We start from the raw sequence: 26,300 nt of genomic DNA on the forward strand, positions 1-26,300 counted from the left end.
TTAAATATTTAAAGTCTTTTAATAATTAGAAATATACACCTTTTAGTATACAGCTCTCCCTGGATACAGAACGGATTTGGCATCCTTGAGTTGAGGTTTTACAAATATAGATATTTTCTGATTCTGAACGCTTGTCCGATCAGCCGAATGTCAATGTGAGGTAATCTGAGACACTGTTAGGAAAAATAAACCGTCCGGCCAGCAGGGATGACGTCTGTAGACTCGGCTGTATTCTTGTAAATGATGGCGATTTTTTTCCCCCCACTTAAATATTGTCAATTTTCTTGTTTTGTCTATTCCCAGCCGATCTTTCTCAATGCTCTCTGCAGTTTGACTTTTCCCATAAGAAATGTGATTTCTAAATTCTTTCTATACCACTCTCTGAAAGTAAGAAGCAAGAAAGTAATATTATTAGTGTAAGTAATATAATCCTTCCGCATAACTTATTCAAAATGTTTCCTCAAAGCTCCAACTGAATCTGGTATTGTAAAGCACAGCAATGCAACAAAGCACCTTGCAAATAGCATCCATTACATACAGGGGCGGACTGACAACTCATGGGGCCCCCGGGCAATAGGAGATTATGGGGCCCCCAGGCAATCAGAGATTATGGGGCCACACAGTAAACAAATAACATAGTGTACACAGTATACACAGACATGTTTCTATTGGCTGAGAAGGTACTGGAGAGGTGGGGCAGCTATAATCTCAGGATTTTTAGACCAAAAGGATGTCGGTAAGGGACAATTCAGAGACAGATGTAAAAAAAAAAAAAAAAAAAAAAAAAAAAAAAAAAACACAGGTTTTTACATACTGTCCCTGGTTTTACTGAGGCTGGCAACCCTGATGGGCCCCCCCCCTAGTGGCCCAGTGCCCGAGTGGCCAAATGGTCAGTCCACTCCTGATTACATAGAATGCTCAGTTATGCTTGTGCAGCCTTTAGGTAGCCAATCTAATCAATCCTTTGTCACATAGAAAGAATAGAAATAGGAAATAGATCACAGCTTTGTATTGGAGTCTGCACTGCACTCATCATCTGTGTGCTTCACTTTACTGCACTTTATTTAGTGTATATTTATCTATTGCATTTTTTTTTACAAACACTACTGCTGATTTGAGTTTGCACTGCACGGATTATTTGTGTGCTAGGTGGACTTTCTGCACTTTATTTAATGTGTTTATCTATATTGCATTTGCACTTTATTGACTGCACTTTTTGCGTTATTGCACAGGTTTATTATTTATTATCTGTGGTTATATTTTATATAATATTTTTATTGTTTTGCGTATTTGCACATCAGTTGTTTGCACATAGTAATTTTTTTACCCATTTAATTTTTTCACGTATTAATTATTAATTGTATTTTATAGGCAAGTGTGGTAGCGCCTCATATTTCTTTTAACAATAGAAATAGGCGCCACCAGTTATTTATTCATCCCTGCAATCAATACATTTGGTTCGTTTTACAGATTCTAATGCAAAACACACACACCTGGGTTAAGGGGAAAATTCACAGAAGAATTTACTCTTTGAACTACAATGGCGTAGATTTAAGGTCAAGTGGTTAAAACAAACTTAAAGCAGCAGCTGTCGTGAACTTGGTATCTTTTTTCTTAAAGTGATCACTTTTAGGCCCATTTCACAAGACCGTTCAGATCAGGTCCACCTGTCCTGTCTGTTTTTCAGGTCGACCTGATCAGACCCCTCCATTCCCCCCTACAAACCAGCATCTGTTTACAGACGCCTACCGCCAATCTGATCCAGTCCTCTAAAAACAAAAAGTAAAGGAATATGCTGTCCTCCACGTCGGTGTAAACGAACAGCGGAGTTTGTTTATACCTGGTCGCCTATAGAGCAGAGCAGGCTCTGTTCATGTCCACTTTGCATAAACTGAGCGGACACAGACCTGTCAAACCCCCCACCCCCCCTCCCCCATTCAGATCCCCTGCTGACCATAATCGAGTCCACCCCATGTGAAAGGGGCCTTTGAGTGCCCTGCTATCCCCTTAAAAGGAACTTGTCGCTTGCTATTGCTTTTTAGCCCCTCTTCTCATAGCAATAAAGTTAAAGTGGTTGTAAACCCTTACAAACCACTTTGACCTACAGGTAAGCCTAGATTAAGGCTTACCTGTAGGTCCAAGAAATATCTCCTAAACCTACACGGTTTAGGAGATATTTACCGGAAGACAGCCACCGCTGTCTACGGCGCATGCGCCGTAGACAGCGGCGCGCAGGCACACTGGGTAAGCCACATATTGCGGCGATATGTCGCGAGTGTCAGCTCCCGTGCGCATGTGTGACGTCATCGCTGCTCCGGCAAATCACAGCGCCGGAGCAGTGAGACCCACCAAGAAGATGGACGCTCAGAACTACAGGGGACAGCGGTGACTTCGCTGGCTCCTGTGTCAGGTAAGCGACACATAATGGACTACTATGCAATGCATAGTAGCCCATTATGCTTTACCTTTGCAGGGAATCAAAGAGGAAGTAAACTCATCAGGGTTTACTTCCTCTTTAATGCATTAAAATAAAAAATAAAACCTTGTGTGCAGCAGCCTCCCTAATACTTACCTGAGCCCAATCTTGATCCAGCAATGCTGCAAGAGAGCCTTGGCTGTCCGGGACTACCCATCCTGACTGGCTGAGACCCAGCAGTGGGCAACATTGACTGCCACTGCTGTCAAAGTCAGTGAGCCAGTGAGGAGAGAGGGCAGGGCCGAGCCGCTGCAGCTCCATGTATGAATGGACACACAGGGTAGTGACTTGGATGGACGGGCCAGGAGCGCTGGCGAGGGACCCATGAAGAAGAGGATCTTGGCTGCTCTATGCAAATCCACTGCACAGAGCAGGCAAGTACGACATGTTTGTTATTTTTTTTTTTTTAAACAAAAACAAGTTAGTGTATCCCATACCTAGAGGTATTGTGTTTTTAAATGAGATCGCAGAAAGGTCTGGGGCAGCAGCAGGACATCTAGGGGCTTGATCACATTTAGTGCAATTTAGTCTGTTGTGTGGCAGCATGCATATTACTGGCATTCTGAATGACTCCCAACACCACGATATGTTCTGCAGTAACATGAAAAAATATTGCAGGAGACATTTTGACTCAGTACCACACACACCTCAAAGCACAAAAAGTGCACTGCAGCAAAATTAGTTACTGCAGTGCACTGTGGTTTGAATGGGTCATAATACTAAATTATGAGAAGCAAGGGGTTAAACTGCAGTTAAAAAAGTGAAAAGTTTGTTTTACAAAATAACCAAAACTCAGTTGGTTTATATTACAAAATGCAATTTGTCTGACAAATCTCAGCAGTGGATATTTACTGACCTCCTCTCTGACCTTTAACTACTTATGGACTGCGGCGGGAGAGGGACCCCCCCCCCTCCCGCCGCCACTTACCGGAGCTGTCGGCAGCGGCGGAGGTGATCGCGTCCTGTCTCCCATTGATGGAGACGAGTGAGGGGAAGATGGCCTCCACCCATCTCCATAGCAATGCAGGGTGGAAGCGACGTCAAAAAGGCACTTCTGCCCACAGCTCTTAAAGAGGCCTTTTATTTTTTAAATGATTTTTTTTTTTAAATGACAAATTTTTTATTTTTTTTTGCATTCAAGTGTTAAGAGGTCCTGCCATGCTTTTTTTCTATTACGACGGATGCTTACCTTCCCTGTAATAGGAATAAAAGTGACAATTAAAAAAATAAAAAGTGTAAAAAAAAAAAAAAAAAATTATTCTTTTTTTAAACGCGCCCCGCCCTGTTGAGCTTGCGTGTAGAAGCGAACACATGTGAGTAGCGCCCGCATATGAAAACGGTGCTCAAACCACACATGTGAGGTATCGCAGCGATCGGTAGGGCGAGAGCAAGAATTTTAGCCCTAGACCTCCTCTGTAACTTAAAATATGCAACCTGTAGAATTTTTTAAACGTCACCATTCCACGAGCTGCGCAATTTTGAAGCATGACAAAGTTTTTAACTTGTACACAACAAATCTCAGAAAGAGGCTCGGTCCTTAAGTGGTTAAAGTAATTCCATGCAATTTTCCCCAAGTCCCAGCATAGTTCTGTCCATGCACAAACTTTACTTTATCCCCTTTTCACCAACTTTTCCCAGGCAATGTATGAACTATATGAAACTGAAAAATAAAAAAAATAAAAAAGCATCTGACTAATGTTGCTAAATATTTTAATGATTGTCATGGTGGTGATCTCACAGCTATTCGGGTCTAGGCTATTGAAAGAATGAGGTGTCCAAAAAGAGGGGGTGATCTGTTTTTTAGACTTCTGTGCAAATGGGGGTATATTGGATCTTCCATATGCAAACAAGACACCCTGCAGGTTTTAACTTTAAGTAGGATGTCACTTATTTTTAGGAGTTATGTTTGCCCAATTACTTTTAGAGGGCTGTCTTTTTGGGCCAGCATTTGATTTGTCTGTATGTTTGTGTAGTAGGATACATGGCGCCGGTATGGGTTTATATGAGTAAGAGATAATATAATGCGAAATGCGTTAACATGTTACCTCACTCCTCCTGCTTATCTTTGATGTTTTCACCTGTTTTGATACATTGTTTTCAATAAAGGTGGCTTTTCCATTTAGGTTTTGCCATCCACGCTTTTCTCTCATCTAGGCAATATAAAAAGGTACTCCTCACTTAACGACCAGGTTTTGTTCCAACGACCAGAACGCTAAACGAATTGGTTGCTAAACGAGGAGTCACAAGTAATCAATATTTGAAGCATTCTTGACTGTGAGAAAAAAAAAAAAAAAAAAAAAAAAAAAAAAAAAGAAGGTCTTAAAAACACACAACTCCAGCTCAACAACGTTTTGTAGAAGTACAGAACACAAACAAATATTCTGTACTGTATTGTACAATACAATGATGTATAGCTCATCATTTGGGTGGGGAGAGCTGGTCGTAAGTCCGAGTGGTCATTAAATGAGGAGTATCTGTATATAGCTTTTACTGTAATAAAAGGAGTCTGCAGTGCACATGCTTGGAAGATGCAGGGTCTGACTGTGCGGATTTAAAGTGGATCTAAAGGATCAAGGTTTTTTTTACCTAAATGCAATCTATGCAAGTGATATACATGAGAGCCTAGGCTCTCTGGGGACTCATCCCTCCAAAAAAGCCAGTGAGCCAAATGGGAAGAAAGGAGGCGGGGCCAAGCTGCAGCTTTGTGTCTGAATGGACATGCAGAGCAGCGGCTTGGGAGCGAGCCAGCTTGGGTGCCCCCACAGCAAGCTGTTTGCTCTGGGGGAACTTGGCAGGAGGGAGGAGCCAGGAGCACCACAGCAGCAGACCCGATTAGAGGAGGACCGGGGCTGCTCTGTGCAAAATCCTAACATATTTGCTTAAAAAAATTAAGCTGTACAGCATTTGAGCATCCTACAAAGCACAGATCTGGGCTAGGTAGAGACAGGCAAGTATGAGCACTGGTAGCACTGCTGGGGGGAGAACAGCAGGGAACACCAAGACCACTTACCCCTTAGGACAGTGTTTCTCAACTCCAGTCCTCAACAGGTCATGTTTTCAGGCTTTCCATTATTTTGCAAAGGTGATGTGATCAGTTTCACTGCCATAGTAACTACAACAGCCGTTTTCATCTGAGAGAAATCCTGAAAATATGACCTGTTGGGGCGCCTTGAGGACTGCCTTAGGACATGCAACACACACACACAAAAAAAAATTTAATTCTAAAACTTTCAAGATTTATATAATGAAAAAAATGCACTTTGTAAATGACAAGAAAAACATTTGTGTATATATTTGTTCAATGGTAAAAAAAACAATTGTGGATACACTTCCATGGACATAGTAAATACATCAAAGAACTTTGAGGACCATAATGAAACAAAGCAGGTGTTATGTGCTATCAATACTAAGGATGAGCTCAGGCGTGTTCGCATGCTCCACGCTGTCAGGTCACCGATGCACTCCATAGGAGTCGAAAGTGCACCGCTAGGTAGTGGACCTTAGGACTGACAGCTGCGGATTGTACCCAGGGAGATTCAGGACACAGGTCTACAGGATCACTAATGCAGATCCCAATGGGAGCTGGAGCATAGATTCCCCAGGGCGCGGAGTCTAAGAGCCAGCAGTTGTTCGCCAGAGCCTCCAGTGGTGAAGATGGACTTCGCTGCAGTCTGGCTCCAGGTCGCGGCCCCTAGGGTCTCACAGCTCAAGCTCACAGCATAGGAGAAGGAAGCAGCAGGCTGGAACGACAAGGATAGTAAGGGGATACGGCAGAGGTCAGGGCAACTAGCAGACAGGAACAACAGAGTACATGCCAAAGGTTCAGGGTCACAGGCAGACAGGGATGGTCAGGGACATGCAAAAGGTCAAGGTCACAAGCAGACAGGAATCGTTGAGAACACGCCAAGGTCGGTAACAGAGACAAACGTAGAGCACACGGCAAGCAGGAAACAGGAAGCCAAACACACAATTGTTGATCAGCACCGCTGGCTTGCAGTGCACAGGTTAATATAGGGCTCCCTGATAGGGCCTGGGGTGAAGCCATGCTTAGAGGAGAGGTTATAAAAACCACCAGGTGGAAGTGGCTGGCCTCTTAGTCAGAACACATGAGGGGAGGTAAGCAAACAGAGCAAGATCACTGCATAACCATGACACACGCGCAGAGCCCGCTAGGAAGTTGGCGCAGCACTGCCCTAATCACAGGCAGTGAGAAATTGCCCGATCTCTGCAGCCACACATTGGGGCAATGTCTCACTGCCTGTGATTAGCGCAGCGCTGCTCCGACTTCCTGGCAGGCTCTGCACGTGGAACATGCGAACACACCTGAGCTCATCCTTAATCAATACTAGTTTTCCTCTATTTTGCAGGAAAGTTGAAAATGCTAGCTACACAATAAATTCTGCAGGGAAGACGAGGTCCAGTTAAAATTAGAAATGTCGCACATTGTGCTTTAGACTAGGTTCAGATGTATGTGGCTGCGGCACTGCATGCGACTCGCACATGTTCCTGCACCCACTTCACAAATGGGTGTGGGAATGCTATTCTTAATGGCATCACCATGACGCATTTTCCGTGCGCTGAAACACATTGCACTGCGGCTGCAGTTTTAGAAAAGGCGCTAGGACCTTTTCCCTGTGCTTCCTGCAGGTACAGCAGGCCAGTTCAAGTGAATGGGCTGCTGTGCCAGCGCAAACGTGGCCACATGGAAACTTCATATATGTGAACCTAGCCTTAGGGCTCTCAGGCTGCATGAAATCTGTTTGCAAAACCATGATTAATGAGCCTGTTCCAATGTGATCTTTATACCATTTCCAATAGAACATGCTGACATGCTATAAACCTCAAAGAAATTTTTACAGCCGTTTTTAATTTGCTCTTCCTCTAGAGATTTCATTGCAGAGCCTATCACGGTAATAGAATACCAACATGTCCATTCATCAGACCAAGAACATATCTGTCCACAAGAGACCCCTCTACTGAGTTTTGTTGGGAGATTAGTCAATCTCTGTTTTAGGGTTGCCACCTTTTCTTAAAGCCAAACCCAAAACACAGAGGCCCGGGGGTTGGGGATAGGCTTGCCACCTTTTCTTCAAGCCAAACCCTAACATTTCAGCGGCGCACGGCATGGCACCCCAACCGCGGCATAATTTTGCCGCAATTGTCTTCCGACAAATCGTGGCAAAAGCACCTTAACGGAATCGTGGGATGCCTGTCATCCAAAAGAAGTTTCGGGATTTTGGTGCCATTATCCCCATCCCCTCTTATTACAAATCTTCTCCCCCTACCAGCACAAATACTCCTCCCTATATAATACCCCTATGGCAGCCGACAGGGGGTATGACAGGGCCCCAGCACACAGGGGGGCCCGGACAGCAGGGGGATCAGAGCGGCAGGTGGCAATTACAGGAGGTATCAAAACATAAGGGAGACAGAGAGGGAGCTGCTGGTGCGTTAGTTTTTAATAAAATAAATGTTTAAAAACAATCCACTCACTCTCCATGTAAAAGCTGTAGGCATGTCAGCCTGTGAAGTCTGCTGTCCCATTCTCCTGATCCACGCCGCTGTTGTCATTGAATTGCTGGAGAAAACAGAGAGCCACAGGAAACTCATGTGAGCGGTCAGCCTCTGATGATGGAGGTGTGGTTAAGCCTCCGGAACGCTCTGATTGGTCACAGCATCCCAGGCTGACAGCTCACTGCAGTTTCCCTGTGGCTCTCTATCCTTGGCTTCCTCCAGCGATTCAGTGAAACAACAGCATGGATCGGGAGAATGGGACAGCGGACTACAGACTGACATGCCTACAGCTTTGACATGGAGAGCGAGTGGGTTGTTTTTAAACAATTTATTAAAAAACTTCCGCACCAGCAGCTGCCTGTCGCCTCTCTCTCTCCCTTATGTTTTGACGATTCTGTAATTGTCCCTCCCGCCCGCCGCTCTGATCCCCCCGCTGTCCAGGTCGCCCTGTGTTCTGGCCCCCCTACAGGAGGCCCCATGGTACCTCCTGTAAGCAGCACAGGTGTCCGGGTGTCAGGCAGAAGGAAACCCAGGCACAGCATTCTAAATCCATACTGTCCAGGTCCACAGTCTCTTTGCATAGAAAGAAAATCAGATCAGATATTTTGCCAAAAAGAGAAATAAGCATTTTTTGGGGATTCATTTAAATCCCAAATTCTCACTGTATAGCAATACATTTTTAAAACTGTAGTTTAGGCCCTGTTTAGTTTAGGCCCTGTAATTTTAAGTCATTTAGCTTCTTATTGTAACTTGCTGAATGTGGAAGGCCCTGCGGCTATTCCAACTCCTCTACCTGGAAAATTACATAAAAAAAAAAAAAAAAAAAAAAAAAAAAAAAAAAGAAAACAAGAGATGTGACCATTACCTGTTATAGCGTGTATGCTTCTCAAAGTTTTTGCTTAGGAAATCCTGATAAAAATCTGCCATTACGTCTGCATCTAATGTCCTTTTGCGTCCTGTGAAGGAAAGTTGGGATGTTCTCAGTATGTATTCACTAAACAGTTACAAGACATCGCTTGCATTAAGGGAAGCTATAGCAGAGATGTGTGTTAAAATGGTTGTAAACCCATTATAACCACTTTATACTACAGGGAAGCCTAATTAGGCTTCCCTTTAGCTACATTGGATATCTCCTAAACCTGCACGGTTTAGGAGATATCCCTGTATTTGCATGTGCCGACGTCATCGGCACATGCGCACTTAAGCAAACAGTTGTACTGTGCCATTACCAGCGGCTCCCACGCTCATGCATGGGAGTGAGGTCATCACGGCTCTAGCCAATCACAGCACTGAAGCCGCGACATCCGGAAGTAACCCCTACGGAGAGATGTCAGCCGCCGGAGCGGTGAACGAGGACTGCTGTGGGGGCTTCAAACTCAGGCAAGTAATTCATAATGAGCTAGTATGCTATGCACACTAGCTCATTATGCCTTTGTCTTGCAGGGTTTTTTTTTTTTGAATTTTTTAAAAGGGTTTACAACCATTTTAAGTTTATGATTCCTGAGAATTGAACACTTTAACAGGCCTTTATTTCAGAATATAATTTTTACTTAAGGAAATGAAATTTAGAGAAACAAAGCTCAGCAATAGCAGCCTCCATATTTCTCTCATCGGAGGCCTCCTTTATGCTGAAAGCAGAATGACACTCTAGGCCACAGCGCTTTCTTTAGGGGCTATTCTACAAAAATGTCCATATTTAATAACACAAAAACATATGAGCAGACATCGAACAAACTGCAAAAAGGCTTATAAAAAAGGGCTCCAAAAGTTAAACATGGAAATAACCTAAAATACATGACGTGACCGGTCTCTTGCAAAGTCTCTCCATCCCCGCATTTACATCCTTACAATTAAAAATCCCCTGGATAAAATAGTGTTCCCCCTGCCCGCATCCTCCAAACATTTACAAGATTACTTGGTCCTCTCACCAATGTGGATCAACAGTCTTCTTTTTTTTTAAACACAACAAGCATGTCATACTTGCCTGCTCTGTGCAGTGGTTTTGCACAGAGCTGCCCCAATCCTCTTCCTATTTGGTTCCCCGCCGACACTTTTGGTTTGCTACCCCCTCCACCGTGCATGCTAGCTCCTGAGCCCCACTGTATGTGTCCATAAGATGGACGCTCTCAAGTGCATCAAGCCGTTCCCCCCTGAGAATGTCTGTTCAGATGAAATGTATATCGAGGCAGAGTCTGTGCTGAGGTCTCACTGCACAGGCTGTAGCCAGTATGAGCGGCGCTGTACATTGGTTTGATATGCACATTGTAATGGACACATCGCAAGTTTTACGCTATCGGAGGCTGTCATTTGATTCCTTTGCCGGACTGCCAATTTTGGAGCGAAGGAGATCTACATTGGAGTCTCCAGTGGATGTGCCTCATGTTTCCCTATGGAGAATGATCCGTTACCACAAAAAGCTCCATGCACCTCTGAGCCTAGATAGACCACTTATAATTTGGGGTTTTTGTTCCGGTAAGGGGCTGTGTGTAATAAGCTGGAGAGATTCACTGGTGGCATTTCCGATTAGATAGAACATGGATTAATTTAAGGACACTGTTTTACACATGATTTTAAAGGATGATTGATTTAATTTGTCACACGTGGTGATTGTAACCTTTATTGAGGTTTTGTGTAACAGCGAGCACTTATGACAGCGGTCATATGTTTTCATATGATTTTGGCACTTAGCTCAGTTTTTTCTTTTAATACACTCCAGCGTTTTCCCCTGATCTGGCGTTGGAAATACTTTCCTTCTCTAGAGACCCTCCTGTCACACACTATTCAATCACTACTACAATGGCACCCATATGAACAGCTTAATTCCATCTAAAGCCCCATGCGGCCCATGTGTAATCAGCCGGTCCAACAGAAGCCAGCTTCTGACAGACGAGCATGCTGGAAAACAAACAGCTGACCGGCTCCCGATCAGCGCTCTCAGCCAATGGCAAAGAGCGCTGATCGGAGTGTCCTGAACACAACAGCGCAGCAGGGGAGATCGCAGTACCACCGTTGTATTGCAAGTACAGCGGCTCTGACCGAAGCTGTCAGCTTCTAATTCCGTTTTAGATCAATTTTGGAGATAAAGTCCTGTTCCCTTTGCAGAAAAACAGCCCCAAAGCATGATGTTGCCACCCCATGCTTCACAGTAGGTATGGTGTTCTTTGGTTGTAACTCAGCATTCTCTCTCCTCCAAACACGACGAGTTGTGTTTCTACCAAACAGTTCTACTTTGGTTTCATCAGACCATATGACATTCTCCCAATCCTCTTCTGGACAATCCAAATGCTCTCTAACAAATCTCAGACAGGCCCGGACATGTACTGGCTTAAGCAGGGGACATGTCTGGCGCTGCAGGATCTGAGTCCCTGGCGGCGTAGTGTGCTACTGATGGTAGCCTTTGTTACGTTGGTCCCTACTCCCTGTAGGTCATTCACAAGGTCCCCCTGTGTGATTCTGGGATTTTTGTTCACCATTCTTGTGATCATTTTGACCCCACGGGGCGAGATCTTGCGTGGACTCCCAGATCGAGGGAGATTATCAGTGGTCTTGTATGTCTTCCATTTTTTTTCCCCCCCCAATTATTGCTCACACCGTTGATTTCTTCACACCAAGCTGCTTGCCTATTGCAGATTCAGTCTTCCCAGACTAGTGCAGGTCTACAATTTTGTTTCTGGTTTCCTTCGACAGCTCTTTGGTCTTCACCATAGTGGAGTTTGGAGTGTGACTGTTTGAGGTTGTGGACAGGTGTCTTTTATACTGATAAGTTCAAACGGGTGCCATTATTACAGGTAATGAGTGGAGTACAGAGGAGCCTCTTAAAAAAGAAGATACAGGTCTGTGAGAGCCAGAAATCCTGCTCGTTTGTAGGTGACCAAATACTTATTTTCCACCATAATTCAAAAATCAGACAATGCGATTGTCTGGATTTGTTTCCACATTTTGTCTCTCATAGTTGAGGTAATACCTACGATGACAATTACAGGCCTCTCATCTTTTTAAGTGGGAGAACTTGCACAACTGGTGGCTGACCAAATACTTTTTTGCCCCACTTACCTTTCTGGAGTGGGTCACTAAATTAGACTCTTGAGCAAGCAGGATATATCGTCTCTACCTACCCTATTTGGGAGCCTTCTTCTACAGGACTCTCACAGCACAAATGATTTCTCTAATCCAAGCCATTGTCTTCTGCTGCACTCTTCCAAAAAGGTTGTCATGGGCTGGAAATTCAAGCCTGCCTCTCGCTTCAGAAATGTGATTCTCTTATAGAATACATATTTTCATCAACTCCTCTCCCCTTCTTTTATACATTCCGTATCCCTTACTTGTCTTAACTTAAAATGCAATAAAAACTTTTCACGTGTAAAGCAAGTCCTAAGTGGTAGACTACAGTGCTTCATATAATGATGATATTATGAAACGGCTTCCTGTTTTAAAGTGGTTGTAAACCCTCCCCCACAACTTTGTCCCGTGTAAATCAGCATAAAAAACCCTAATGAACACTGCTTGTAGATATCTCCTTACTTGCTTAGTATTGCTGTAATCCTTGTTGTTCTGTAGAATGAAGTCACTGAGCATGCCCAGATCTCCCCCGATTTAAGGCACACTATGTGCTTATCTATCTTATCAGGACTTCCTACTGCACAGCTCTGAACTCTGCTAATCACTCAGAGCTTCCTCCTACACACCATGTGACCTCACATACAGTCTAAACTTGGCCATTACTGCAGTCTTATCAGCTGAAGCTGATAAGTCTGACAAAGGCAAACATTAGACATCAACACAAGTAAATACTATGAAATAAACAAGTCAGCTATGAACAGGGAAGTAGGGTTGCCATAGAAACGTTGGATTGAGAAGGAGGCTTGGTTAACAGTACAGGAAGTGCTCAATGTAAGGGCAGAAATACACTCCACTGTGGACTCAGAAAAGAATACTTAAGATGGCGCTGCCTAACCCCTGGAAACAAGTTTTTTAAAGTTTCTTTAAACAGTAAGTAATATGCGATTTTGGGCTGGATTACAGTGGCTATAGTCTGATAATTACTTATTATAATGGACTAAATGAAAAGCAGCAGAGTGGGAGAGTTTACTTCCTCTTTAAGTTAGCACATCTTACCTTGTTCATCTTTCAGCCCCAGACCTAAAGCGCTAAGTTTTGAAATTATAAATGCTTCCTTTTCCTGAAAACACAAAAGAAAATCTCAGTGCAATTGCATTATACAAATTGAAGGGCAGACAGTGGTTTTGGTAATTTTTTTTTAAAAGCTAGCTAAAAGTTTGACTTTGCAGAGTCAAGAAAAGGCATGTGCATAAATATAAATTTTCCAAAAAGCTGCGCTATAGTGAACAACTATATAATAACGAAATACATATAGCTAGAAAAAAGGTCAGTGATTAACCATTTACACATATTAAGGTGAAATGCAAATAATATAAAATTAATTGCAACTAGAATTATTTAAAATATAAACCCGTGCACCACTAAAATCAAGATTTTGTCCCTAGGTGCAAACAATTATTTAGTCCGTTTCCGAAGGGAACAGTTTTCCATGTGATCTCCACTGTGATATTACACACAACACCGATGAAGAAGTGTCACCAAATGGAGAGAAAGGATCCTTCACCACCAACAATACTGCCGCTTACCAGCTGCTTTGATCCCTTAAGTGAGATCAACCATCGCCAATGACTTGTCACCCAGTCAAGGTTTAAACTGCCTGGAGGATAAATCCTTTAAAAAAAAACGCTCCACTCTGGCAATGCTATACTCCTATGGCCAAACCGCTCATTTCCCACCATATAGATAAAAACAGGAAGGAACCACCATAGTGTAATACTGTCAAATAATTTAATAAACGAATACAGGTTGCACTTACATGTCTCTTGCATATAAAAGCATCTATAATAAAAACTCCAGCCGGCCGCAATATCGCTGCCCGTTGCTTCCGGGATCAGCGCAGAATCGCGGTGACGTCAGCACGCCACTCCTCCCTACAGTGTTTCTTTAAGGCCGGGTTCACACTGCTGCGGGGGGAGATCCGGATGCGATTCGCACCGCACTGCAGTGCAAATCACATCCGATCTCCATAGCGATGCGAGTTCAGCCATACAGATAGTATGGCTGAATTCGCATCGCTCCCGCAGCAAACTCGCACGGGACCCTTTTTTTGGTCCGCAACAGAATCGGATCGCATGGGTGTTCACACCATGCGATCCGATTCCTGTGCGAGTCGGCAGATCGCACTGTGATATGCGGACGGATCTGGGGGTGTCATTAACATATCATTGACACTCCCAGCCGTCCGCATAGGGCAGTGTGAACTGCCGGCGGGAGGTGTGCGATGCGGGAAAACGCCGTGGATTCGCGGCGTTCCCGCATGACTGTGGTGTGAACCTAGCCTAAAGGTAACGTCTTCCAGGGGCACAAATATCAGTCTTTTCACCGTTAAAATCCAAGCTGAGCTACCTGTCAAGAGGCCTGCCGGTTTGCAACTCGACTCTTCTCTGTGGCAATTATCTAGTACAGCCAAGTAAACTAACTAAACTTTTTAGACCCCTTTCACACCACACCGCCCATAGCGTGGGCGGTAAAACGCTGCTATTTTTAGCGGTGTTTTACCACCGGATTTGCAGCGCATTTTGGCCGCTAGCGGGGCGCTTTTACCCCTCGCTTGCGGCCGAGAAAGGGTTAAAATCGCCGGCAATATGCCGCAATAGCGGCGTTTTGCCGGCGGTATTACAGCGCTGCCCCATTGATTTCAATGGGGAGCAGCGGTGGAGGAGCGGTAAACACACCGCTCCAAAGAAGCTGCTGGCAGGACTTTTCCCTGACATCCTGCCAGAGCACCGCTGTAGTGTGAAAGCCCTCGGGCTTTCACACTACAAACAATGGTGCAGCTTTTTTAGGGCGGATTGCTATAGCGTTAGAAATAGCGCCTGCAAAATGCTCTGGTGTGAAAGGGGTCTTATAGGACAGTAAAGAAGAAGAAGCAGCAGCCCAAGGATAAGGTCATCTGTTTTATCTCTTCCCTAGACCCTAGTGCTGCATCCCCCCCCCCAGCCACTGTACAGGTGGTAGAAGAGGGTAAGGTGAATTCAAATTCAAGTGCTCATATTAGAGTGCATAAAAATGAATTTCTGAATTGTTATTACCAATAAAGCCGACCTCCAAACAATTATTACAATCACCTTAAAAAATGAAAGATTCTGGTTTTCCCAAAACCTTTGATTCCATTCGTGCGTTTCCTGTCTCAATTCTCTGAGTTTTCTTTCCAGATCGGACTCATCGTTAGGAATAAAGTATTTTATAGGCCGCAGATTGGAGTATCGATCAGGAGGGCCAATCCAGTCATTTTTAGATTGTGCTGGAGGACAGAAGGTGATGGCCTGAAACACAAACATACAAAATATAGCTTGGTACAATTCAAAACTAATTTCACATAAAAAAAAAAAGAAGCCTAAGCTGCATTGTGTTATGGGTCGCACCAAAGCTGGTATTTTTACAGTGTGTTAAAAGGCATGGTCACTCCATCCATTCAGGGCAAGGCGAGTGTCCATAGGAATGCATTGACCTTCTGATTAGGTCTGCATGAAAAACTGACAGGCAGACCTGAACAGATCACCCTTGTGAAGGGGGCCTGGATCAGCTGATGCACTTTCAGAGTTCTAATTAGGAAGGCTGCAGGGTCTGAATCCCTTTAGAAGTAATTAACACTTTGGATGGATTCACACCTATGGCAGTTTTAGTGCTTTTTGCATTTTGCAGATTTGCACTACAGTCCATTTAACATGGTTTCCTATGGAACACGTTCTGTAGTGCAAATCTGTAAAATGCACCAAAAATGCCATAGGTGTGAATCCAGCCTTAGGGGGTATCTCACAAAACATGCGATTTTTGTTGCAGGTGGGAGGAAATTTCTGGGGAAGTTCTGCACACCAACTGTGTACAGAATGCCTCCAGGTTGCCATATTGCATTGAAATTTTACAGAACTGGAGATTGAAAAGTAAAAAAGGTAATTTTTAATAACATCAAAGTAGAATATGGCTTGTGTAGCAATTGTATATGCTATATTTTTTTTTTTTTTGCTATATTTTTTTCCCCAACATAATGCAGTTACCTTTTAAAGTCTCACCTTTGTTCAAAAAAATAATAAAATGCTAGTTTGTGCAAGTAAAAAGCGTGCATTTATTCTTTACCGCAGGTCACCTGGACTAATAATTAAGGCAATGCTACCCAACCGGGACAGTCAGCAATAAATGACGTGGGTTCTAGTGACTTACTAGTGATTCTTAAGTGAAACAAATGCCTATACATAACCTTTAGGCTAGGTTCACACCACAGCGATGCGGGAACGCCACGAATCCGCTGCGTTTTCCCGCATCGCATGACTCCCGCCGGCAGTTCACACTGCCCTATGCGAACGGCTGGGAGCGTCAATGAAATGTTAATGACACCTCCAGATCCGTCCGCATATCGCAGTGCAATCTGCAGACTCGCACAGGAATCGGATCGCATGGTGTGAACACCCATGCGATCCAATTCTGTTGCGGACCAAAAAAAGGTTCCCGTGCGAGTTTGCTGCGGGAGCGATGCGAATTCAGCCATACTATCTGTATGGCTGAACTCGCATCGCTACGGAGATCGGATGTGATTTGCACTGCAGTGCGAATCACATCCGGATCTCCCCCCGCAGCAGTGTGAACCCGGCCTTAATGTATTTTTTTTGTAAATAGTATTTTATTTGTTTCAAACATAACATAACAATAAGGTAGCATATTCCATATCAACAACGGCTTTTATCTGTATGACAAGACAGTGAGATGGTGGCTCTGGTAGGTAGCTTGAAAAATTTGCGTTCGCTCGTGGTTTGGCTTTAGTTGGGATGCATGTTTTGGGAGGGGGGGGGGGGGCGCCACACCGAGCGAGGGTTGCCTTAAGGGCATCACCTTTAATGTATTTTAATAACACTAATGCCCTGTACACCGGGTCGGACATTCCGACGACAAAATCCATCAGATTTTTTTACGACGGATTTTGGCCCAAACTTGTGTTGCATACACACGGTCGCACAAAGTTGTCGGAAAATCCGATCGTTTGGAACGAGGTGTGCGTAAAACACGTATGGCGGGACTATATAGAGGCCAGTAGCCAATAGCTTTCGCCTCGTAATTTATTCTGAGCATGCGTGGCACTTTGTGCGTCGGAATTGTCTAAACGCGATCGGATTTTGTTGTCGCAAAATGTTAGATCCAGCTCTCAAACTTTGTGTGTCCGACGGAAAAAGTCTGATGGAGCCCACACATGATCAGAATTTCCGACAACACAGTCCGATCGCACATTTTTCTGTCGGAAAGTCTGACCGCGTGTACAGGGCATAATTTTATAGACGGAGTATTATATAGCATATGTATAATATATGGAGAAAGTGCAGTACAGCCATTATGTAAACATTTTTAGAATCATCTATAGCAACAGCGACATCTGCTGGAAATTGGGTGCTATAACAAAGAAGCAAAGACAGTTTGTAACATATCTTTACTGTATTAGAGCAGCATCTATTGTTCTTATCATAGAGGAACTACAGTCAGCCAGAGATGTAAAAAGGAGACTGCAATTGCTGACGTCTTTAGTTTCCTAAAAAGAAAAAGGACAGCAATAGCTCTGGTCTGTCCTGGAAGCCTTGCAGCAACTTTTCAGAGGTTGAGATCTACGTGGACAACATGGAGGAAAGCAAAGATCCCTTGGCAGGAGGAGGGTACCAGGTGGCACCCTTAATAAAAAGTTTTTTTTTTTTTTTTTATTAAGCTCCCAATCAAAAGCTATAAATGTAGTGTCCTCTGCCCCCTTCACATCACCCGCCCCTCCCCCCACACTTTAGTGTCCTCTGCCCCCCCAAGCAGTGTCCTCTGCCCCCTTCACATCACCCCCCATACTGTAGTGTCCTGTACATCTAAAAGTGTCCTCTGCCCCCCTTCAGATCCCCCCACTGTAGTGTTCTGTATCCCCCAAAACAGTGCCTTCTGCCTCCTTTCAAATCACCTCCTTTGTAATATCCTGTACCCCCAAAACAGTGTCTTCTGCCCCCCTTCAAATCTCCCCTCCCTCTGTAATGTCCTGTACCCCCCAAAACAGTGTCTTCTGCCCCCTTCACATCACCACCCCCCCCCACTGTAGTGTTCTGTAGCCCCACAAAACGATGATGCGCAAGAAAACCTGCAAACAGTTTGCAGACTAAGGACATGGATTACTGGAACCATGTCCTGTAGTCTGATGAGGCCAAGGTAAACGTATTTGGTTCAGATGGTATCAAGAAAGTGCGGCGGCAACCAGGTGAGGAGTAAAAAGACAAGCGTGTCTTGCATACAGTCCAGCATGGTGGTGAGAGTGTCATGGTCTGGGACTGCATGAGTGCTGCCGGCACTGGGGAGCTACAGATCATTGAGGGGACCATGAATGCCAACATGTACTGTGACATACTGAAGCAGAGCATGATCATCTCCCTTTGGAGACTGGACCACAGGGAAGTATTCCAACATGATAACGAACCCAAACACACCTCCAAGACAACCTCTGCCTTGCTAAAGAAGCTGAGGGTAAAGGTAATGGACTGGCCAAGCATGTCTCCAGACCTAAACCCTATTGAGCACCTGTAGGGCATCCTCAAATGGAAGGTGGAGGAGCCCAAGGTCTCCAACATCCACCAGCTACATTATGTCCTCATTGAGGAGTGGAAGAGGACTACAGTGGCAACCTGTGAAGCTCTGGTGAACTCCATGCCCAAGGTTATGGGAGACTGTGTGTCAAAGGGACACTTTGACGTGCTCTGGAAGTAAGTACCAGAAACTCAGGCCCTTTCCTGGAAGAAATCCAGCGCTTATAGGGGAGGACAACTTTGAAGAGTGGCTGGACTAGGCCACACAAGCCTTGGATAAATGGAACCTGAGACTCTCAATTAGCAGAGAATCTAAAGGGGCCCTGCCTCAGAAGCTATCCACAATCTAAAGTTTAGTAAGAAAGACTGCGTCACTCAAGATTACTTGAATATTCTATAGGAGGATTTTGGGCAGATGGAGACAGCGGCAGATTTAATTTATTGATTTGAGCATGCCCAACACCAAGGGGAACGCCTGTCCGAATATAACAGATGATTGAATAGGATGTTGCATCAGATTGCATTAAAGAAGTGGATGCAACCTTCTGCCATAGATCAAGCTAGAATGCAGCGGAGCCCGAGAGGTGCTTCACACTCTGACCCAGGTTGAATTCGGCTGCAGACCTTAGCCGATGCCATGTCCATGAAGTATCCTAAACTCATTAAATTAGTGAGAGAGGAAGAAGCCATTCTGGAGAACAAACACAAAAGACAGGGGTCGCAATCTGCTGTCAGAGTCAGAGAGGCCAGCACAGCTAATAGTGATCTGGAGATCAGGGTTTTGAAGACTCGGGTGTCACAGCTAGTAGAGATGATAACCGGATCGTTGGACGGCAAGCCTGAGGTAGTCGCACTGAAGATGCAGGTATCCAAGATGATGGAGATGATCAACACGCCGACAGCGAAATTCACGGAGTTGTATGGTGAGGGGGCCGCAGGGCCTAATGTGCCTCTGGCTTTATCTACAGCGCCTGGCAAGTGGACAATGAATCCAGACCTCTGTCTAAACTCTGGAGGTGTAGGTCACTACCAGCAAGAACGTCCTAGTCCACCAAGGCAGACAGAAGACTGGCGTGGACCACAGAGAAGTCACCCAAGGATGGAGAGAAGGCCTGGGTCTTCAAGAAGAACCTTCACTGTTTCAGTGAGGAATGCCATCGGCCTCCAAAATGTCACCAGAAACAGCATTCTCTGTGCTGGAAGACAAAGTAAGCACAAGTCAAGTAACGTTAACCTGCTGTTCCAGATGTTTCCACCAAGTCGGTAGGCCCTCTGCCTGTTTTGTTGGAAGGAATGTATACAAGAGCCATTCTTGATTCGGGTGCTCAGGTGACTTTGCTGACCAGAGACTTTTACAAGAGGTATTTGTGGTGCATGCCCCTGCAAAAGTTGGAATATATAGTGATGCAGGGTATTCAAGCGGAGGATTACCCTTGTGATGTATACCTATGGGTCAGGTAATCATGAGATCCATTGAGGGCTGGAAAGCCTCAGAATTTTGAGACGCTGGCCATTGCGTGTCCTTGATTACCAGGATCTACAGGAAGTTTTATAATTGTAGGGACCATCACAGATCTGGTGAAGTGGCTGTTAGCCCCTGTTGTCCTCTGATGGGATCCTTAACCTTCCCTGCCAGCAGGAGGGCCAGAGGGGTCTCCCTCTTCCACAGTGGATGGAGAAGCATCCACAGCAGAAGCAATAGAAACTGATCTGCAGGAGGCAGAAGCAGTTAAACAGGAAGAAGAGGCTAGCGAGCCTACTGAGCCTGAGCCAGTGGAAAAGAGAAAGCGAAGAGTTAAAGAGGAAGTAAACCCTGATGAGTTTACTTCCTCTTTCATTCCCTGCAAAGGTAAAGCATAATGGACTACTATGCATCGCATCACATTCCATTATGTGTCACTTACCTGACACAGGAGCCAGCGATGTCACCGCTGTCCCCTGTAGTTCGGCGCATCCATCTTCTCGGTGGGGTCTTGCAGCTCCGCCGCTGTCATTCGGCGGAGCCGCGATGACGTCACTCCCGCGCACGGGAGCCGAGACACGCGGCATTGCGAGGCATCTTCGTCATCGAGGATGCCACGCTCAGTGCGCCTGCGTGCCACTGTCTACGGCGCATGCGCCGTAGACAGCAGTGGCTGTCTTCGGGTAAATATCTCCTAAACCGTGTAGGTTTGGGAGATATTTCTTGGACCTACAGGTAAGCCTTAATCTAGCCTTACCTGTAGGTCAAAGTGGTTTGTAAAGGTTTACAACCACTTTAAGCATCCTCTCAAGAGACCGACCCGTGATGTGTTGGGTGAGAAATTATCCTCACCCCTCAACGGACCCTTCTCACCACAGTTTTAGTGAAGGGCACCCCTAACCCCCTGGCACAACTAGCTGGGCCATTGCAATTAAGGTGACCTGTAGGCAGGACAACCTTCCATCCTATGTTTATTGATGGGAGGTTCCTCTGCCAGGTAGTTATGAAAATGCAAGTAGTTCACTTTCCTGTGGACACTAACCTGTTTATCTATAGTGAAGTGTTTGCCTCTGCTCTTGGGGTTATTCTCAGGGCTTGAATTCCCTGAAAGCAGCCTGACTATGGTATTGAGCTATATTGCTCTTAATCTCAGTTACTGCTCTCAAATTGCATTACTTAAACATATATGGTTACTGTAGGTTACTCTTTTCCACAGAAATATTGCAGTAAAGATAATTTCTGTGTTTTATCATAACGTGTGTGGTTTCATTGGTCCTTGATTTTACACTATTGCCAGGTGTGCCAGAGGCCAAGTCAGACTGAACAAACTTAAAAGGGTTTGGGGGTTATTATAGAATCATACTTACCTAGGTGGATGCTGCATCTGTCCCCTGGCACCTCTTCACTGAGAGCCGAGTGATTGAACATCACAGATGGCTTGGTTCTCTCAGCTCCCCGAGGAGACAGCTGCTGCCTGCTGATCAGCAGCTCTCCTGCCCTGCTCCATCTACGCTCATTGGAGTGCTGAGCTGTGGAGGGGTGGGGAGCGGACGTCTCATCGGCTCGCTGAGAGGCTGAGCTGGGTGTCAGTCCAGGCACCCGGCGGATCCAGACTTGCGAAGTCGGGATGATGCGGTGCCTGCACTGATCTGTGCGACATCAGCGGAGAGCGGACTTCAGACCACTCTGTTAAAAAAAAAAAAAAAAAAAAAAAAGAACGGGTCATCACAGGAGTGCAAAACGCATTGCACTCACGTGACCCATAGGAGTAGCACAGCCAAACTGGCTCAGGCTGGACTTCCCCTTTAACTGTTTGTCGACCAGTGCATGACAATACAAGTCGGCACAATGACACGGCTGCGCAAATGAGCGTACCTGTACGTCCCCTTTAAGACATGGCATTGTGGGTGCATGCGCCCGCTGCGTACTCTGTGACCGTGCCTGTGGACTCGATGTCCGCTGGTGTCCCACGTTGGTGTCGGGGAGAGGTAGAATGGGGAGATGCCTATATGAACAAGGCATTTCCCTGTTCGGCCTAGTGACATGACACGAATCTACTGCTCCCCGCCATCAGGAGCAGTAATCACTGTCATGGTCAGTGAAAGCCCCCCCCCCCCACAGTTAGATTCACTCCCTAGGACACACTTAACCCCTTGATCACCCCCTAGTGTTTAACCCAGGAGTCTCAAACTGGCGGCCCTCCAGCTGTTGCAAAACTACAAGTCTCATCATGCCTCTGCATGGGGGAGTTTTGCTTGTAACTGTCAGCCTTGCAATGACTCATGGGACTTGTAGTTTTGCAACAGCTGGAGGCCCGGCAGTTTGAGACCCTTGGTATAAGCCTATCCTGCCAGTGTCGTTTATACAGTAATCAGTGCATTTTTATAGCACTGATCGCTGTATAAATGACACTGGTCCCAAAATAGTGTCCGATGTGTCCGCCATAATGTAGCAGTCTCGATAAAAATAAAAATGAATAATAAAAACGTCATAAATCTTTCCCATATTTAGTAGATGCTATAACTTTTGCACAACCTAATCAATATACGCTTATTGCGCTTTTTTACCAAAAATATGTAGAAGAATAAAAAGCGGCCTAAACTGAGAAAGACATTTTTTGGGGATATTATAGCAAAAAGTAAAAAAAAACATTGCTTTTTTTTTCAAAATTGTTGCTCTTTTTTTTGTTTATAGCGCAAAAAAATAAATAAAATGCAGAGGTGATCAAATACCACCAAAAGAAAGCTCTATTTGTGGGAAAGAATGGACTTCAATTTTGTTTGTGAGCCACGTCGCACGACCACGCAATTGTCAGTTAAAGCGACGCAGCGCTGAATCGCAAAAAGTGCTCTGGTCAGGAAGGGGGTAAATTCTTCCGGGGCTGAAACGGTCAAGTGGCTCCTCCGGGGGTAGCGCTACATGAAAATGTCAGTCTCTGCACCAAAATTTCCATTCGGTGCACTTCTAGGGTTGCACGATACTAATATCGGTACCGATACCGAGTATTTGCATAAGTATCGATACTTTCAGGCTTGGTTCTTTGAGCTGTCAGGGGGTCTCCCCAGTGCTAAAGAAGTCCGGTAATTGGAGCTGTCAAAAAAAAAAAAAAAAAGCAGCCAGCAATGTTTATTAACAACATTGCTCAGCCCTGAAACACTAAAATAAAAAGAAACATTGTTTACTTTTGTATATTTGTGTTTCTTTATCTGCAGATCAAAGGGATGAACAAATATTCCTCTGTTTAACCCCTTAATAACCCTTCATTTACTCTAATCAGCCTTAATTAACTCTCTATTCTCCATTTAATTATTATTTTCCTGCTTTTTTCCTTTTGTTCACGTCTATTTTATAAACGATAAAAAAAATTTAATTTTTTTTTGCTTTGTTAGTGAATATTTTTACACCTATATATTAACACATATTTACACATCTCACATGGAAAAAGCGCTAAATAAAAAACTATTAATTTCATTTGTAAACTTTTCAATGCTTTGTACCATTGCTGACAGCTGAAGTTAAAACAAAACAGTTGCGGTAGGTATCAGTAATTGGTATTGGCAAGTACTTAAAAAAAATAAAAGGTATCGGTACTTATACTTATTTTTAACCACTTACCAACCGGCCCATAGCAGAATGATGGCTACAGGGTGGTTAGATAACTCTGGACCCGACACATCAAAAAAATAAATAAAACGCGTTCGAAAAATTGCTGCGCAAATACAGTGCGAGATAAAAAGTTGCAACGACCGCCATTGTATTCTCTAGGGTCTTTGCTGAAAAAAAAAAAAACATTTATAATGTTTTGGGGTTCTATGTAATTTTCTAGCAAATAAATGATGATTTTAACATGTAGTCAGAACGCCTGACGGCGCTCCCTGCATGTTGGGCCTCTGTATGTGGCCACACTGTGTAAAAGTCTCACACATGTGGTATCGCCATACTCTGGAGTAATAGCAGAATGTGTTTTGGGGGTGTAATTTGTGGTGTGCATATGCTGTGTGTGAGAAATAACCTGATAATGTGACAATTTTGTGAAAAAAAAGTATTTATATATATTAGGGCCGAAACAACTAATCGATTATGAAATGAATCGATTAATCGGCCACTAACATAATCGGGTTAAAAAAAACTAAAATTAGCCCTTTATAGTACAAAAAGAGCAAATCACTACTGTAAATATTACTTTCCCTGTCCCATAGTAAAAAATGAACCCACTTACAGTAGTGATTATTTGCTCTTTTTGTACTAAACATCTCAGGCCTGGGTCACATCTATGTGTTTTTTGGTGCTTTTTGCAGAAACGCACTACAGTTAATTTACATGGTTTCCGATGGGACACGTTCACATCAATGATTTTTTCAGCTGCTGCGTATCTGGAAAAGACAAGGACTTTTTTTTTTTAACGCAAAATGGTGGCATTTTTTTTTTTTTTTGGTTTAATATACTTCAATGGGGAATCTGCAGAAAAGCATGTAATAATGTGTTTTTGCGGCAATTTGTGTTTTTTAATCTGCCAAACAAGAAATTGGCCAAAAAAAATATGTAAAAATGCAAATCGCAGCAAAATTATCTCTTTTTTTTTTTTTTTTTAAGGTTATTAACCAATTAATCGAAACAATAATCGGCCAACTAATCGATTATGAAAATAATCATATAACAAAAAAAAAATTGATTTTGCAATGAACTGTTCGGAAAAAATAAATAAATGACAACTTCAAAAACCTCACCATGCCTCTTACTAAATACCTTGGAATGTCTTCTTAACCAAAAAAGGGTCATTTGGGGGGGGGGGGTATTTGTACTTTTCTGGCATGTTAGGGGTCTCAACAAATGAGATAGGCCATCAGTCCTTCAGGTGTGATCAATTTTCAGATATTGGCACCACAGCTTGTGGACTCTATAACTTTCACAAAGACCAAATAATATCCACCAATTTGTACTTTATTTTTTAACTGAAGATATGTTAGAGGTATAAATTTTGGCCAAAATTTATGAATTTTTTTTTTAAAAAATTACTAAATTTGCTAAATTTTATAACAGAAACAACAAAAAATTTATTTTTAGTGTTTTTTCTTTTATATCGCAAAAAATAAAAAACCCAGCGCTGATTAAATACCACCAAAAGAAAGCTCTATTTGTGTGAAAAAAGTACTAGAATTTCATATGGGTACAGTGTTGTATGACTGAGTAATTGTCATTCAAAATGTGAGAGCACCGAAGGCTGAAAATTGGTCTGGTTAGGAAGAGGGTTAAAAGAGGAAGTAAACCCTGATGAGTTTACTTCCTCTTTGATTCCCTGCAAAGGTAAAGCATAATGGACTACTATGCATCGCATCGCATAGTAGTTCATTATGTGTCACTTACCTGACACAGGAACCAGCGAAGTCACCGCTGTCCCCTGTAGTCCGGCGCATCCATCTTCTTGGTGGGTCTCGCTGCTCCGCCGCTGTCATTCGGCAATGATGTCGCTCAGTGCGCCGTAGACAGCAGTGCCTTTCAGCAAATATGTCCTAAACCGTATAGGTTTAGGAGATATTTCTTGGGCCTACAGGTAAGCCTTAATCTAGGCTTACCTGTAGGTCAAAGTGTGTTGTAAGGGTTTACAACCACTTTAAGTGCCCGGTAAGCAAGTGGTTAAAAAATAAAAATTAAATAATATGGTAGGGGTGCATCCCTACTTCTAACCAAAAATTAATTTCAGTATTTTTTTTTTTTTTTTTCCCACGGAAAATCTAGATTTGTTAAACATTTGTACAGATATTATACAACGTCAAAAAAAATGGCATCTTATATCTATTTTTTATTCTACTGGTCGCCCGACGTCAGAAAGTATTGAATATTTTGGGGTTTTTAATGTTACAGCCAAAAATGAATAAAGAAAAAAGCTTTAGCGCCCATGCGGGTGGATATATAATAAACCTAGATCGGTCTGTCTCCTCTAATGGGTTTAGTCCTTGATAAGTCCCAGCACAGTCCCTCCTAAGTCCGCCATTCTGACCCCCCTCCTCCACCCCAAACACAACCGAGCACTGTGGGTGAGCCCGGTGACGTCACCTGCGGGGCGCTCCGCTCGGACGTGTCTCCGTGGTGCCGGTACCGGCAGAGTAGGACGAGCCGGGGACGGAGGCAGGTCACACGCGCGCAGGGCGCCGCCATGTTCCAGCGCCGCACTGCGCGGCTTTACGGCAGGACGTCA

General features: G+C 44.1%; 1 protein-coding gene across 1 annotated transcript; it reads right to left on the minus strand.

Moving 5' to 3' along the window:
* Positions 1–26,296, minus strand: COA8 (cytochrome c oxidase assembly factor 8). Its single transcript, XM_077467596.1, has 5 exons — positions 26,159–26,296; positions 15,178–15,375; positions 13,106–13,169; positions 8,856–8,946; positions 1–381 (listed from the first exon to the last, which is right to left on the minus strand). The coding sequence occupies exons 1-5, from the start codon at positions 26,258–26,260 to the stop codon at positions 294–296; spliced, it is 543 nt and encodes a 180-aa protein (XP_077323722.1). The 5' UTR covers positions 26,261–26,296; the 3' UTR covers positions 1–293.
* Positions 26,297–26,300: the final 4 nt, after the last annotated feature.

This window comes from Lithobates pipiens, unplaced genomic scaffold (genome assembly GCF_037356315.1).
Source record: "Lithobates pipiens isolate NorthernLeopardFrog02 unplaced genomic scaffold, aLitPip1_a1.2 Scaffold_57, whole genome shotgun sequence".
Lineage (NCBI taxonomy): Eukaryota > Metazoa > Chordata > Amphibia > Anura > Ranidae > Lithobates > Lithobates pipiens.